The sequence below is a fragment of the Centruroides sculpturatus genome, unplaced genomic scaffold (genome assembly GCF_000671375.1).
Source record: "Centruroides sculpturatus isolate CEXI.00-Female unplaced genomic scaffold, Cexi_2.0 scaffold911, whole genome shotgun sequence".
Taxonomy (NCBI): Eukaryota; Metazoa; Arthropoda; class Arachnida; order Scorpiones; family Buthidae; genus Centruroides; species Centruroides sculpturatus.
This window is the reverse complement of record NW_019385154.1, coordinates 231,341-249,319: the sequence shown is the minus strand read 5'-3', so window position 1 is coordinate 249,319 and position 17,979 is coordinate 231,341. Positions and strand designations below refer to the sequence as shown.

The 17,979-nt window shown below is 28.3% G+C and overlaps 2 protein-coding genes across 2 annotated transcripts; one reads left to right on the top strand and one right to left on the bottom strand.

Annotated features, from left to right (window-relative positions):
• The first annotated feature begins 2,993 nt into the window (after nucleotides 1-2,993).
• Nucleotides 2,994-5,064, top strand: LOC111635539 (kelch-like protein 10). Its single transcript, XM_023380530.1, has one exon. It carries the CDS (start codon nucleotides 3,070-3,072, stop codon nucleotides 4,864-4,866), a length of 1,797 nt encoding a protein of 598 aa, XP_023236298.1. The 5' UTR covers nucleotides 2,994-3,069; the 3' UTR covers nucleotides 4,867-5,064.
• Nucleotides 5,065-6,885: 1,821 nt separating this feature from the next.
• On the bottom strand, nucleotides 6,886-9,731 carry LOC111635540. The gene is made up of 6 exons (XM_023380531.1): nucleotides 9,690-9,731; nucleotides 8,226-8,394; nucleotides 7,874-8,148; nucleotides 7,769-7,793; nucleotides 7,601-7,664; nucleotides 6,886-7,077 (listed from the first exon to the last, which is right to left on the bottom strand). The coding sequence occupies exons 1-6, from the start codon at nucleotides 9,699-9,701 to the stop codon at nucleotides 7,056-7,058; spliced, it is 567 nt and encodes a 188-aa protein (XP_023236299.1). The 5' UTR covers nucleotides 9,702-9,731; the 3' UTR covers nucleotides 6,886-7,055.
• Nucleotides 9,732-17,979: the final 8,248 nt, after the last annotated feature.

Below are 17,979 nucleotides of genomic sequence, written 5' to 3'. Positions count from 1 at the left end.
TTTTTTTTTTTTTTTTTAAATCTTAGATTAATTATCTTAGAGTATACCTGAACTATTTATAGATTAGACAATTGTGCTTAATTTTTTGGACATGAGTGTATATAAAAGGTGTAAAAATCAAAATATTCTATTACTAATTCTTATTTTTGCCTTTTAATATTTCAATAACATAAATAAGAAGATCAAAAAATTAAAAAAAAAATGTATTTTTTAATTACCATATATCAAATTAAAAATCTAACTATACTTTTATATTTATAACATTTTTCTTTTTTAATTTAGTAGAATAACGAGTCAAATATTTTAACAGAATTCATAATACTTTTATATGATATATCATTTATTCATAAGTATTTCAGAATAAATATAAGTAATGTGTAATGGGTCTACTAAGTATAAGAGAATATCTTTAATTAAAAATGTTTAAAACATGAATTAACAAATAGACTATATGGAATAAGTTAAAACAATGTTTTGTTTCTTACTTTTACTATGAAAAAATTTATTAAAAATTGGCCTAATTATAAAATTTTGTAATAATTATTTTATTAACTTTGTAATTAATGTTTAAAAATGAATAAAAACAATGATTATTGTATAACTTTTCATTAGTTATTGAGAAAACAGTGATATATCAGTTTTAATCATGATTCACACTTTACATTATTTACTATTATTATATTATTTTTATTTAATTAATAATCTCTAAAATTATTTTCGACTTTTAAATGCTTACATTATATATAGAGAACTTACATGAACGTCATCTCACATCAGTTATTATTTTTAAATCGATTTTTCTGATATGGTGCCAGGTGTAATCATTCTTATATTATAGATTTTCTATGTAATTTATATACTAAGATTGAAGAAATCGAATTTGACGACAGACAGACATGAAGGAAATTTATAATATGCCAAATAAATGTAATCTCATCAGCAGCTGTGGCAGAAAATAAAATGAAGAAACGTTAGATAAGTTGAGAAAAAAATGCAGGGATGTGGTACTGTTAAATCGGGAGAAGGAGCTAAGAAATTTGATATGGAATGTGGTTGTATGTAACCTTCTGTAAGCATGATAATTCTAAGAATTTTTAAATGAGACATCGCGGTTAGCAAGATTCATGGATGAAATCGGAGAGAAAAAAAAGGATGTGATGCGTGTTAAGTCCACGGTTTATAGTTTTTTAAATAAGTATTTTTACTCACAAGTATTTTTTTACAGTCAAATCTATTTTAAAAATAGTTATATTCACTATGATCAAGTCGTTATATTCATTATTTGTTTCCATGGTATTGTTCTTAATTACGTATTCATGTTTATTTTTCTGTAATTATCTAATTACATATAATTCTTTCTAAATAAATTTAAATCGATGTAATTTCTTTAAATTTAACCAAAACCAAACCAAACGTAATGTCTTTGAGTTCAGCTACACACTAATTACTCGTCAGTCGTACACGTTTTAAAGGAATGTAATACGAGAAAATAGAGAAGAGTGAGAGGGAAACACACCTGCGAAAACAAACACAGCTGGAGAAGAGAGATTAGAACATCAAGATTTATCTAAAATTACTCTTTGTTATTAAAACTTTACTACAGTAATAAATTGAAAATATGTGTATAAGCTTATTTAATTTATGATATTTACGACTGTTTTTTTAAACCTTTGTATATTAATTACATTAAATTTATAATTTTTCTATATCTTGTATTACTACTAGTATATTAATATACAGTACTGTAGATATATCTAATCACTTTAATATATTTTTAATAGAATAATCGTTGATTGTATTCATTTGTACAATATAATAATGCTAGCATTGAAATTTCTAATGTTGTTATTATTTTAAATAGCATATGCTTAAACAAAAATATCCGAAGTACAGTATCTTATTAATATTTATAACAGCTGGGAAAGTAACAAGATAATGCAAAATTATATAAGTTATTAATATTATAATAGAAAATTAAATGTGTAGGCCTAGAAAAGTTTAAATTCTAATTAAAATAATTTATTTTCGTTTCGTAAAACTTAAAATAAAATAAGATTATATAAGAAACTAGCAGATGATCCCGGCATTATTGGAGAAAAAATAGCTGAAAAAGTTAAGATTATTCGATTATTTCGTACTTCTAATCCTTATATTATATTATAGTGTTTGATTTATAATTACAATATCTTGCGTAAGGGTTTATCACACCAAGTATAAATACTTGATGTGATAAACCACACCAAGTTATATAAATCAAATACTATACTATAACGAACATTAAAACCAAAACCATATAAAGAGTTTGGTTATTTTAGCTTACGTGAGCGATCTGCCCACAAGATATACGGTACTTTTATGTAAATCTGGATCCTATTTGGCTATTACTAACGTGAAGAAAACCCGGAAAACAGTTTTCCGGGTAACAGTACTAACAGGTTCCATGAACGAACCCACGACAAACTGACACCAGAGTTCGATGATTTTATGCACTCGGCTACTGGAATGCACTTATTAGAATTAATTAAGAAAGTCCCGTTCAGAAATGAAAAAAATCCGAGTGGCAAGTGCTACGTGTTACCTATTGGCGTAATGGCGAGCTTCAATTTTTAATCATACAGTATACGCTCGCCACGTCAAATTATTAGTGGCTTTCCCCTGTACATCATACTTTTCTCTTAACAATAAAGTCCCCATTGTGGGTCTAATAATAGATATGATTAAAAAAAGTTCTGTTAGTGGCCATAGGGTGAAAAGTGTTTAATAAAAGAAAAGATTGTAGATATGAATTTCCTGGATTATATATCTATTGATAATATGATCGCTTTGGACTTCACATTTTCCTGAAGTTTATAAATAAAAACACAATATTTTTCAACGTTAAACAAAAATGAATTAACAAGTAGTAAATACCACATCCTTAAATTTAAAGTAAGTAAATTAATATTTGATAAATTATGCAAAATATTGGCAAAAGCAATTGTTGTACGTTTACAATTATTACAACAATAATAAACTTATTATTTATTGAAAACAATTGACATCAGAAGAATTAAGAAAAGTTGAAGGAAAATGTCTTCAAAAGTAGGAAGAACGTTTAGCCAAAATTCATTAAATATTATGAAAAAAATGAAAGATTCAGGCATATTTTGTGATGTAATCCTTAAGACAGAAGGAGAAAAGTTTCCAGTTCATAAATGCATCATGGCTGCTAATTCCTACTTTTTTGAAATATTATTCATCAATACAACGGATGGAGATAAAAGAAAAGAAGTTCCATTAGAAGATATCGACAAAGAAACCCTTCAACACATCATAGATTATCTTTATTGTGGAAAAATTGAACTGAACTCAGAAAATGTTCAAAAAATTTTTGTTGCCGCTGATGAGTATTTGTTCTCAGAATTAATGGAGGAATGTTGTTCCTATATGATACATCATTTAGATTCGAAAAATTGCATTTCTATTAAAAATATAGGAAAATATTATAGAAATATCACCTTAGAAAAATCGGCTCATCAGTATTTAATGAAAAATTATGTTGAAGTCTCAAGTCAGAATGAAGAATTGATGGAAATGACAACCGAAGAACTGATAAACGTCTTGAATTGTGAAGAATTAAATGTTAAAGAAGAAGAATTAGTTTGGGATACTGTATTGCGATGGATAAACATAAATCCACAAGAGAGGAAGAAACATATGCCTGATTTATTGAAATGCATACGTCTAGGGCTTCTCGATTCTGATTTTTTCATGAGAACTGTGAAAACACATCCATACGTCACAGAAAACGAAGATTGTTATCCTCTTATAACGGAAACATTAAAATTTCTAAACGATTTGGAAACCATAAGCCAGAGATCCGAAGAAATTCTAACCCCAGACTTGGCTCTGCCTCGCATCCCTCACGAAATAATTTTTGCTATAGGGGGATGGAGTTCTGGTTCTCCAACCGATTACATCGAGACATACGATAGCAGAGCAGACAGATGGGTAAAGATGAATGAAGTTGATCCTGCTGGTCCAAGAGCTTATCACAGATGTGCAGTAATAGATCATAATATCTACATAATTGGTGGATTTGACGGAACGAATCATTATAGCGGATGCCGCTGTTTAGATACCATCGAAAAACAGTGGAAAGAGATTGCTCCGATGCATTGCAGACGATGCTATGTGAGTGTAGCTGTACTAGACAATCTTATATACGCTATGGGTGGATATAATGGGATGCATCGTCACAATACCGCCGAGAGATACGATCGTAGAACAAATCAGTGGACGATGATGGCACCAATGCATATGCAACGAAGCGATGCCGATGCCACAACTCTAGGCGGTTTCATTTATATCATCGGTGGTTTTACAGGACAACAGTGCCTTGATTCGGCCGAACGTTACAACCCGCAATCTAATCAATGGACTCTAATTTCAAATATGAGCAGCCGAAGAAGTGGTGTATCTTGCATCGCTTTCAACGATTGCGTTTATACTCTGGGTGGATTCAATGGCTTGGAAAGATTACAAACTGTTGAGAAGTACAATCCTCGTAATGATACGTGGTCAGAAGTACCCGATATGGCAACATCACGAAGTAACTTTGCTGTAGAAGTTATCGACGATATGATATTTGCCATCGGGGGATATAACGGAGAGAGTATCATATGTCGAGTCGAGTGTTACAGCGAAGCAACTAATCAGTGGTACGAAGCAACCGACATGAACATTTTTCGTTCGGCATTAGCTGCTTGCAGAATAAATCAGATACCTAATATCACTGATTATATCCATAAATATCGAGAAAAACTGCTAGAAGAGAAAAGACAAAGACTTCTAGAATTGAGAGAAATGGAAACAGAACTAGATTAGTGGACAAATAAAAAAAGACGAGTAGTGAAAAATTGACAAAATATCTATCCAATAAAGTATTGTTTTGGAAATTAATGAGATTATCTAAATTCTCGCATAAATAACGTTTAAGTCTTCTGTTTAAGAAGAAAAACATTTAAAATTTTCATTTTTACATGCAATTGTCAATCTACTTTATCAGATTAAATAAAAGTATAAACCGCATGTTTGACGACTTTTTATTTAAATATTGATACTTTAATACTTTAATTCATAGAAGAAGGTAAAATTTGAAATTTGAATATTCTTTGGATTAAAAATTTTATAGACATATAAAATTTGGACATTTTTAATGTAAAGAATTGGCAGTTATGAGGTTTTTATTTACTTAATGATTACTATTATTACATGGCTATATAAATGTACAATTCTCACGATTAGCGGACCACCAATGGCCGAGTGAATAAAACAATTGAACACAGGTAGTTAGTTGCAGGTTCGTTCCTAATCAACGAGTTGGCCACGTGGTGTTTTTCGGGTATTCTCTTACATATCTAAAAAGGAGCCAATTTCTCTTAGAAAATCCTCGTGAAAAATACCTTTGCTTGATGGATCACCCATGAGTTGCATTGCCTTATAACTTAATTAATAAACATAAACCATGAATCCTATCATCGCAATTAGTATGATTTCCTTACAAATAAGACACCTGTATTCAAAAAATGACTTAATTTTAAAATATTTTCTTGTTTTGATTGTTTTAACGCGCAATGACTATAAATTAAATGCAGTATAATGGAAATAGTCGGCGGAATAAATTTCAACGCGTTTATCACTGATAAAAACATGAACATCGTAAAAAGAGACCAGTTTGATAATGATTTTATGTATCTTGATCTAAAGCGGAAATATGCTTAATAACAGGGCACTGAGTTCCACGTTTATGTAAGAGGTTGCTATTACTACAAGAAAATGCAGAAATGAAGTTTTGAAATCCCTTGTAAGATTTTTCTGGAGTGTCATGGTGCAGATTTCATTCTGATAGATGAAAATATTCACATACATAAGTCTGAACTCATCAGTGACTTTCTTTACAGTGAAGAAATTCGTCGCATGAATGGATGGCAAGATCTTCAGACCTAAATCGCATAGAACATGTGCGGGATGCTCCATGAAGACGAATTGCATCTCATCAGCTTCCACCAAGAACACTGCAGAAATTTAAGAATGGACTTTGCTCTCGTAGAACTAATAAACATTACAATCAGCGTGAGCAATCGCTATGCAGCATGTGTGCGATTAGAATGCAACCACACTCCACATTAATTATTTTCTATGCAAAAGGATACAATGTTTAGTAACACGGTGCTCTTTAACTACGCGTTATCTCTGCTCATTAAAAAATTACAACATAAGTGACATAGAAAATTATTTTCAAATTTAACAAGAAAAGTCTCATCCAATTCTCTATTCATGACTTCCTATGTAACTACATTAAAAACATTAAGGTAACTTCAGTGTCTTTGGAATGGAAAGGATGCAAAGGACTTTTGACTCACACTGTATATATAATGTATTAAATATTGATATACTGTAAAATGTTTTTGCAGACAATAATAATTTTATAATTTTAGAATTGTTGCTAATCGTATATACTTAATATTCGAAAAATAATTCATTAAACAATTAATTTAACACTTTTAAAGGACCCGTTAGTAAAATCAAAACAATAAATTGTCTTCGTTTTAAAATATAAAACTAAAATAATCTGATAACAAAATTTTGAATAGTTTATTTGATTTTATAATTCAAATAAATTCATCAAAATAATTAAATTATCCTGAAAATATTCTTATTTTAAAATATTTTAATGCAAATTTTTAAATGTCAATATACTTTTTTTACAGTAACAATCTGATTTAAATAAAATTTTTATACATTTTTTATATAAATATGATATTTTTAATTGTTTACATTATATATACAGAATTTTACAGGAGAAAAAAATGAATTTGTATACGATTTAAAAAAAATTATGCTATTTATTGGCATCTTTACAGATTTCATTAGTAAGTAATATTAAATCATTGGTTTCTTCTCGTAGATATTCGGAGGATGCAGAAGGTTGCAAAACTTCAGGATCGATGATGGAAGATAATGTGTTCATCATGAGGTATTCGTTATGATATGATGTTAAATCGTCTTTGTTGTTAAATGATTGAGGATTGAGAGCTTGAGAAAATATAAAATATTAAAATTTATATCAGTTTAAAATATTATTATAGTAATTGTAGAATAATTCTAACTATTTTAAAATTTTATATAGCCTATATATGTATAAAAATAAGGTGATTGAAGTAGAAAGCTGGCCATCATATATTATGAGTTTAACATACGTCAAACACTTAAATGGCCAGGTTTTATCTCAATCACCTTAAATTATTTTAAATTTTATCAAAATTTTCTCTATGTTATTAATAAGAAAATATAATTTTAATATATTATAATAAAATAATTCAGTAAAACTAATACTGTAGCATCTTTTTTTTTAGTTTTTTTTTTCTTTAAATGTATAATGAAAAATAATAAATAAATAAATTGATAGAAGTGAGTAAGTAATGATGCATAGAAGAAAAGTATTTAATAAACATTTGTCCTACTTGTTTTCTATGCTGAATTCTATATTCAATAACGCAATATAAAATTGTTCACTATTTTAGGTAAAAATAGCTTATATAATGATTATATTGCTTACATTTTTGCAAGCAAAATGATAATTTTCCAATTCATGCATTTGTATAGTTTCATCAACCATTTGTCTATTAAAATGCAAAAGAAAATAATTAATTACGAACTTTACGAATAGTTGTAGTCCACATCATTCCATATTCTTAAGAGAAAAATCTAAGATAGCGATACATACCTTCAGAAGAGATATAATCCGTATCCTGTTTTATAAAATTAGTTTTAATTATTTTATTAGATAGGCCGAATTTAATTTAACATTTAAATAAAATTATAAACTTACGAAATTTAACGTAAAACTATTTAAATTGTATTCTGTATGTTGGCGATAATCGGAATCATTCTCATCCTTTATTTGTGGATATGGAAGAACGTATTCATACTGAATGTTTTTCTCGTTGTTATTTAAATTACTACATTCATTACTCATCCCGTTCAAAGTAGGGGGATTGTTAATACACGAGAGATTGAGGTGTTCTTCTGTTGGTAAAATACTTTCGAAATCCGAAACCATTGTTGTCGGTAATTGTGACGTATTATCTGATAAACGGATTAATTCTGAAAATATTACGATTATATTTTGATTATTCAATTTTTTTAATGTTATATTAACGTATCTATCTGATATCTCTTACCCTCAATATTTTTTAGACGATATCTTCTATATGGCATTGAATTAGAAACTTTGCCTAAAAATTCTATTTTGTTTGATAGTCTACAAAATGCAGAACGAAGTCTTCCTTTAGCATTAGTCCAATATCCATGCTTATTTGGTTTATAATTACCTTTCTTTTTGTCCCATTCCTATAATAAAAAAAAAAGGGGGAATTAAAAATGGAATAGTTATTTTTTAGAACTACAGATGGCGATAAAAGTTAGAAGAATTTGTAAAACCTTTATATTTTACAGATTTATTTTAATTAAAATAATTATTAACTTATTTTTAAACAGCAATTTTAAAAACATTTTAATTAATAATAAATACTGATCTTACCGCGAAAACAATGAAATCTGTTTCGTTCCATTTTCTTCTCGATTTATGAGGCCAAAACATTACGAATGTTCCCGTATTTCTATTTTCCCATTTTAATGCATGACCAAAACTTTTGTCTTCCAGATTTGGAAAAATAAAATCTTCAATCAAAGATATTTTTCTAGATATCTGAAAATTAAATACTAATATACTTAGTGTCCTTGCGCGTACAGTAAACCCCCTATAACACTGTAGATAATTCCGTGTTATATGAATTCCGTATTGTACGAGTCACTTAGATTTTACAAATACGTGAGCCGGGCTGTGAACGGCTCACGTATTTGTAAAATCTAAGTGATTCGTACAACACGGAATTCATATAAAACAGAATTATCAACAGTGTTATAGGAGGATCGACTGTACTTATATACTATACAGTACATGAATAAGATTTTAGTTATTTATAACTTTTCTAAAATTTTCTGTATTTTTATAATGTAAAATTTCTCTATAAGGTAATCTATATTTGTAAATTTAAGCTTTCATTACACCAATGTATAAAAGTAACTATGTTAAATAATATATTTATATATATAATATGTAAATAAAAGTAAGTTAATAATAAGCTGAAATTGTTTATAATCTGAAAAATTTGATCCAAGTTCTTATAATACTTTGAAGAAAAGTTTTATGACTTGATATTAGTTAAGTTAAAAGTTAGTTTAAAGGATTTATGGAGCAGTGTTTACTAAATTTAAAAAAATATATAGGATTATAATGTTTAAACATAAAAAAAAATACCGTCGATTTGATGTGTAAAATATTAAAAATGTTTATTCTAGGTAAACACTAAATATATACCGAGATGAGTTTCTATTATTACCTCAATGAAACAATACGACCATACCCTTAACAACTGCTCTCTGCAATATAATGCACTACTACTTTCTTGTAACTTCTAACCTTAGTTTATTTTTACCTTAGAGCGTTAAATAATAAAATAAATACAAACTGAGGTATTATTTTTAAAAATTTACATCACTAAAACATAAAACCTAGAATTTTACTATGTATATATATTGGTTATATTAATATAATTTTAAAGAAGAAAAAAAATTACACTTACCTTAAACATCATTAGTTATTAACAACATTAATCTAAATTATGATATCGTTTTAATCAACAAAAAACCGCAAATGGTATTTATATTTACCCATGATGTCATAAATTTTATATTTTTACTTTTAGTTTAATTTAAGTAAGAAGTTAAAATTGAATTAAAAGTGGATCTAAATCATAAATTTAATTTAGTTGACAACATTTTTTTATTATTATTATTATTTACTGTATTTGTGTTATCATTAAAATATGCTAAAAGTAGTGTTAAAACTGTGTGTTTTTATTTAATTAAATTTTTATTTCCTTTTTAAATTTAAAAATTAAAACTAGACTCGATTTATTATGATCCATTTCGCAAAATGTCCCAATTATATAATATATCAAAATTATGATAAAGTGAGCGATCAATCAGGGATAAATAGTGGGGGTAATTGATAATTGAGACCTTTAAAAAAAATTATATAGGTCTAACTTGCTAACGATGTCATATTAAAACAATGTTGTCCTCAATATGAAAAAAAAATGACACTGCAGATCTTCAGTAGTTAGTTATAATATACCAATACCATTGTCTTTTTTGTTTGTTTGGAAGTATTAATATTTACTTTTAACGTTTCCATATGTGTTCGTGTAAAAAAGACGAATTGCAAGAGTAGAAAAAAATATTTTTTCGGAGGCGACGACATGCACGCTGGCCAGTTTTTATACAGTTTAAGGTCGACACAGTCGGAGATGTCATCTGAAAGAAAGTAAAAACCGGTTCGCCTTATGTACCCCATTCTGTCACTCTTACTTATTCAGCCATTCATAAAATACGTAATATATATTGAATTTTCTACTTAAACTATAATATATTATATTGAAATTGTTAACCTTATGAATTTACAGTTAAAAATTTGATTCAACTAAAGTATTTTAAATTTGAAACGTGTAAACATATGGTTTACTAAATCTCCTGTTTCGTATAAAAACACTTATCCTATCATACAACCATTTTAAAATAACGTTATATTAATATTAAATGTTTCTTTCTTCAAAACCAATGTACAATACATCTACTATATATTATATATACATATACTTTCAGGCCAGAAAAGGAATTTTGATGAATATATCTTTTGCCTGAAGAAAAATTCCTTAATTTTTCCTTGATTTAAATACAGTAAATGAATACAAGTTCTCATTAATTAAGCTTAAATATCCTTGTAAACAAAATTTTTTATTTTTTACAGAAAGTATATTTATAATTGATTTCAAAATAGTTAATAGATTTATTAATGCTTGAATCTAAGTATTAAATAACATCATTAATAAAAAAAATTTATGTATTTAGAATGATTTAAAGAGAAAAAATATATATATATAATCGTTACGCTAGATGAAACATGGATTCATTTCTTTTACTTGGAAAGATATGAATCCAAGCACGGAATGAAAATATGAGTTAATNTTATTCTAGGTAAACACTAAATATATACCGAGATGAGTTTCTATTATTACCTCAATGAAACAATACGACCATACCCTTAACAACTGCTCTCTGCAATATAATGCACTACTACTTTCTTGTAACTTCTAACCTTAGTTTATTTTTACCTTAGAGCGTTAAGTAATAAAATAAATACAAACTGAGGTATTATTTTTAAAAATTTACATCACTAAAACATAAAACCTAGAATTTTACTATGTATATATATTGGTTATATTAATATAATTTTAAAGAAGAAAAAAAATTACACTTACCTTAAACATCATTAGTTATTAACAACATTAATCTAAATTATGATATCGTTTTAATCAACAAAAAACCGCAAATGGTATTTATATTTACCCATGATGTCATAAATTTTATATTTTTACTTTTAGTTTAATTTAAGTAAGAAGTTAAAATTGAATTAAAAGTGGATCTAAATCATAAATTTAATTTAGTTGACAACATTTTTTTATTATTATTATTATTTACTGTATTTGTGTTATCATTAAAATATGCTAAAAGTAGTGTTAAAACTGTGTGTTTTTATTTAATTAAATTTTTATTTCCTTTTTAAATTTAAAAATTAAAACTAGACTCGATTTATTATGATCCATTTCGCAAAATGTCCCAATTATATAATATATCAAAATTATGATAAAGTGAGCGATCAATCAGGGATAAATAGTGGGGGTAATTGATAATTGAGACCTTTAAAAAAAATTATATAGGTCTAACTTGCTAACGATGTCATATTAAAAGAATGTTGTCCTCAATATGAAAAAAAAATGACACTGCAGATCTTCAGTAGTTAGTTATAATATACCAATACCATTGTCTTTTTTGTTTGTTTGGAAGTATTAATATTTACTTTTAACGTTTCCATATGTGTTCGTGTAAAAAAGACGAATTGCAAGAGTAGAAAAAAATATTTTTTCGGAGGCGACGACATGCACGCTGGCCAGTTTTTATACAGTTTAAGGTCGACACAGTCGGAGATGTCATCTGAAAGAAAGTAAAAACCGGTTCGCCTTATGTACCCCATTCTGTCACTCTTACTTATTCAGCCATTCATAAAATACGTAATATATATTGAATTTTCTACTTAAACTATAATATATTATATTGAAATTGTTAACCTTATGAATTTACAGTTAAAAATTTGATTCAACTAAAGTATTTTAAATTTGAAACGTGTAAACATATGGTTTACTAAATCTCCTGTTTCGTATAAAAACACTTATCCTATCATACAACCATTTTAAAATAACGTTATATTAATATTAAATGTTTCTTTCTTCAAAACCAATGTACAATACATCTACTATATATTATATATACATATACTTTCAGGCCAGAAAAGGAATTTTGATGAATATATCTTTTGCCTGAAGAAAAATTCCTTAATTTTTCCTTGATTTAAATACAGTAAATGAATACAAGTTCTCATTAATTAAGCTTAAATATCCTTGTAAACAAAATTTTTTATTTTTTACAGAAAGTATATTTATAACTGATTTCAAAATAGTTAATAGATTTATTAATGCTTGAATCTAAGTATTAAATAACATCATTAATAAAAAAAATTTATGTATTTAGAATGATTTAAAGAGAAAATATATATATATATAATCGTTACGCTAGATGAAACATGGATTCATTTCTTTTACTTGGAAAGATATGAATCCAAGCACGGAATGAAAATATGAGTTAATCTCTATATATATGAGAAAGTTCATCGTGGTCTTCTGTTTATAAATCCATGACACGTTTATTTCACTTCCAGAAATATGTCACTTTGCATATGTCATCGATAAAGTGAAATAAAAAGTAATAAATTATTTAACAAACATGAAATAACTATTTTAAAATTCTCTCGGGAAGCTTTTCTTGTCGTATTTTTATTAAATTATAGTATTATTTATGTAAAAATAGTGATTCTCTATGTATATTTCTATATAGTAGTTGCAACCATATGAAAATATCCTTTAAAAATCTTCTATGACCGCATTAAATCAATGTGAAATGTAATGCTACTCCTACTCTTATCTCATTTTCCAATATGTGACATATGGCGCAATAACTGATTTTTTTTTTGGTGCATATTTCCTGTTTGAATGTGAATTTTGTGATGCGATGAACGTTCCACGTTCTACCAATCTCAATCGAAACATTATCGGTTTAATATGGATTATGTTATATATTATTACAGTTACGATATATCTTTACAATGCTGTTTATAAAGGTGTTACTAATAAAACTGACAGTAAATTATATAATTTTCGAAAGTTATATTTTAAATATTTGGTGTTTGTATTAAAATTATACAATTATAAACTGTCGAATACGAGAATACAGTCGACCCCCCTATAACACTGTTGATTATCCCGTTTTATATGAATTCCATGTTGGACGACTCACTTAGATTTTACAAACACGTGAGCCGTTTACAGCCCGGCACACGTATTTGCAAAATCTAAGAGAGTCGTACAACATGGAATTCATATAAAACGGAATAATCAACAGTGTTATAGGGGGTCGACTTGTATATATAAACACAAATATTTAATTGAATTTGTACAATTGTTAAAATGTCGTGAGCATGACTTTCGGGTAGTGGATTAAATTACTACCATTTAAATGGTTCGTAATGGAAATTTATATAAAAACGAGTTGTTTTATGAACGTTTCATATCTCATGTATCCAAATTTGAAAGTCGCTTCAAAGAATCGTGGTATTGGCAAATTTAGAAGACTTAACGGAATCAACAGCAAATAAAGTTGTGATGTGCAGAAAAAGTCCTGCGAAGTCCTATTTTCATATTGTCAACATAGGCTCTGAAATGTTTGCAATAACATATTAAAAAATCACGAGTCACCTTCTGCCACCGTCACAGATATTAGCGACTGACTGAATAAGGGCGCAGTTGGCTAGCGTTAGATTGGATCGGATTGGATTTAATAAAAGGCAACGCAATACATGGCGATCTATCAAGGAGGAAATGTTTCTTGGGAAGATTTTCTATGGGAAAATGACTCCTATTTAGATGTAAAAGAAAACACTCTGAAAACTTCACATGGAAGCCAGTTGGTTAGGTGAAAACCAACGCCTAATTAACGGTGTTCAGTGTACCAGTTATCCACACAATCACTGATGGCCCTGGCCAGTGTTAATATTCATGACACGTATTGCTATCTTGTTCTTTCATTACGTTCCACCATCCCTCTTTTTACTTTCAAGTTTAAACTTGAATTTGTGTGAACTGGACACTAAAAATAGCTTGGCTCTGTATATACAAAGCTATCCATGGGACCTTATTCATCCATACATCCATGGATCTGTAAACTACTAATCTTTCAGTGTATCAGGATGCTATACAAAAATTACAAAATGAATAATTTATTAAAATATTTAATTAAAGAATAATCAGTTTTATATTCGGTTTGTTAAAATTTCTTAAAATTAGAGGAAATTTTTAAAATCTTTAAACAAAACGAGAATCACAGATTAATCAGTTAAATACAGTAATATATTATTTAAGAAAGTAAGAATAAGAATTAGAGAATAAGTTTATAAGGCGCTAAGTTCAAATCCGTGTTTTATAGGCCACAGATCTAATATAGTGTTGTATCAAAGTTGCATCACTCCTATCAGATGATAAGCAAAGATGCCTAGTAAGTATGGAATAAAGATTTCTGAAGATTTCGGGAGAAAAACTGCAGAAAAGTTAGCAGGAAAGTGACTGATATATATCATCAGCTACTTATCTGATGTAATAATTTCTTCTTTTACTCATCAAAGACAGAATATAAACTGAAAAATTAAGTTGTTACATTGCTTGAAGCTCCTTCAATTAAGTTATTGTAGAAGCAGTAAAGAATTTGATAACACCGGTGAAGATACTGACGTATCAGTATCACAGTTACCACATAAACAAAGATTAATAATAGACGTTGACTAGCAAACCCTCTCCTAATATTGCGTGAGTGCAACCGTGACTGAAAACAGAAGTTTGTTGTTCTCATGCTGATTATAAATGCGCAGCGATGAACAAATATCTTCATGTTTACTTCATCGTGACTACTTAAAATAGCGCAAATGGGAACACTAAACTGGAATCACAATTAATGGAATTAATCCATGAACACGAATGCTTGTAGAATTTCTCTTTTTGTAGAAAGACAAAATTAGTTTTTCTCTTTTTGTCGGAGGATGTAAAGGATAACTTCAGCACTGTTTTGTTCATTTGTTTAATCACAAGATTTAATGTAAACGGTCTACAGTGTAAGTAACTTACACTACTAGAATTTTAATGGTTAATGTCTATGTTGAGGCTTCGTCTTGAATGTGTGGCCATTGATCCGTGTGTGAAACTTGTAGCCGTTGCGATTGAAAATTTCCAACTGTGACCACTAAATAAATAATCCTGTGTTTTGCAGGATAAAGCAATTTCTTTCCTTAAATACCGATCTACTAAGAATCGAATCGGTTATACATAAAACTTATTTTCTATTTTACTCAAAACTATTCTGGGATTACATTGTCGGCAATAATTCGACACACGAAGAATTTCATTATCCGAGAATTCGAGCTGGTAACTATAGAGTAAGATTAGGCTGAATTCACACTAGAATTGCCGGATCCTGTTTTGACAGATCGAAATGCCCGCCATTCGAAGTGTTAATAATTTATAAAAGTGGGTGTAATTTGGCGTAACATGCCTCGTAGTCAACGAAGGAATATGTCGTGTGCGGCGTATAATTCTGTAGTTCTTACACTGATAAAAAATGACTGAAATATGACTGAATCCAATGTGTACAGTCAGGGAGAATCTAGGTTTTTTGGGGCGTAGGGCTTATTGAAGTCTAATGGAGCCCCATTTTTATCGTTATTACCAAATCTAACCTATTAACTATTTTTTACTATACGATAAGTGCTCATTGTTAACGAAAGAAGTATTAAAAATTTATGATAATAATTCAATTTTTGTGGGCTCTTCACACTTGGGGGGCCTAGGGCTTAAGCCCTATTAGTCCTAGTGATTGCATTGGATTCGTGAGATATGCAAGACATCTGGTCGTTTTTGTGAAGATTTTACAGAGGACAATTCATAAAAATTATTTACTACTTATCATTAATCGTTAGTTATTACGTACTCTCACAATTAGGCATACAGTAGTTATTTGTTAGTTACCCTTTTATGAACAATATCAACTGATATGGCACTAGCAATCAACATTTTTCTGTGTGGCCCTATTACTGTTGCGAGAATATGGCATTTTGTTTGACCCTTTTTGAATTTCATACTCTTTTGCGATTATATCTACTTTCTTTTTGTCAAAACTATTATCTGGTATTGTAATTAAAGGTTATAAAAATACTTTCTTGACTGTTTTATGCACACATTTATATGGGCGTTATACAGTTAACGTGATTATATTGATAGATACACTTATAAAGATGAATTTCGAATATTTTTAACATAGCAACAGAATTTGACACCGACCGGTAATTATGAGGTTTCTTCTTTGGAATTGCTACCATCTGTGAAGAATACCACTGCTTAGGAAATTAACCGTACCGTAATAAAAGATGATCGTAGCAATACGTTTAAATTTTTTATAGGAAAATGACGGTCTGGACTAAAGAAACTGGGGAGATGGCGTCGAAAATTTCGTTGAAAATAAAAAGTTTAAGTAATAAATTTTGTTGCTGTATAGTCAGAGACAAAGATTTATAATTAGCTTTAGGGGGATACATCGTAAATTTTTTTTTTTTTTAATTAGTTGTAAATCAAATAGATCTCTTCGTCCGTAATGGAATTAACACTTTCAAATCATTTTTTTAATGTAGAAAGCTAATTTGCATATCTAAAATTATATTATTGCTGAAAGGTAATAATATAATTAAGAGACTTTCTCTGGTTTCAAGTAGTCTCTAAAGTCTAAATGAAGAAGGATTCAGATCTTTCGCACTGTCTATGTCTCCATGATTTGTGCGATTCACCCTGAGGAATGTTTGGCACGAAGTTAAGAAAACATTGGGGGAGAAAGGAAAAGAAAGAGGAAGTCGTTCGTCATAAAAACTAACAAACATTCTCGACAATCAAAAAATCTCCAGGATTTGCTCTTAAAAAGAATTAAACATTATACTTTATTAATTGTCTACGCATATAAATATAGCATATACACAAGTCCTTTCAAAGGTACTAAAAAGCCTGATATAAGGAAACCAAGAGAATACTTTTATCAACAGTGAGACAAAAATAATAAACAAATATGTATTTATTCATTATATTTTTATTCTGTTTAATTTTTTAAAATTTCTTTCCGTTTTGGGGGGGGGCCCGGTGAGGTTTATCCTTTCAATCCCCTTTACATTATCCTTTATATATATATAATATTAATACGTATTGACAATCTTTTTATAAGTGTATGTTCTATTTAAACTAATATATGATATAAAATAAATATTATACATATGTTAATTTTATTTCATTTTTGCTTCGAATATTTGAAAAATATATTCAAAATTTGTTTCTTTAATACCTCTTGTGCTTTTAGTCGAAAATTCCTGAAATTTTGCAGGGAGATTTGTGTATTAGGAGCATTGATGTTACTAAATTTTGGTGCTTAAAGATCGGGCGGTTGGGGAGATTGAATGAGGTCATACATGATATCTCGAGTGGGAGTTGGATTAATTAAATGAAGATTTATACTAATTGTTAGCATTTAAAATTTTTTTCTGAAACTCATTTCTATTCTCAAAATTAAGTTTTATGCTATTTTATAATAATTAATAATATACATGTTTACTTCATCGTG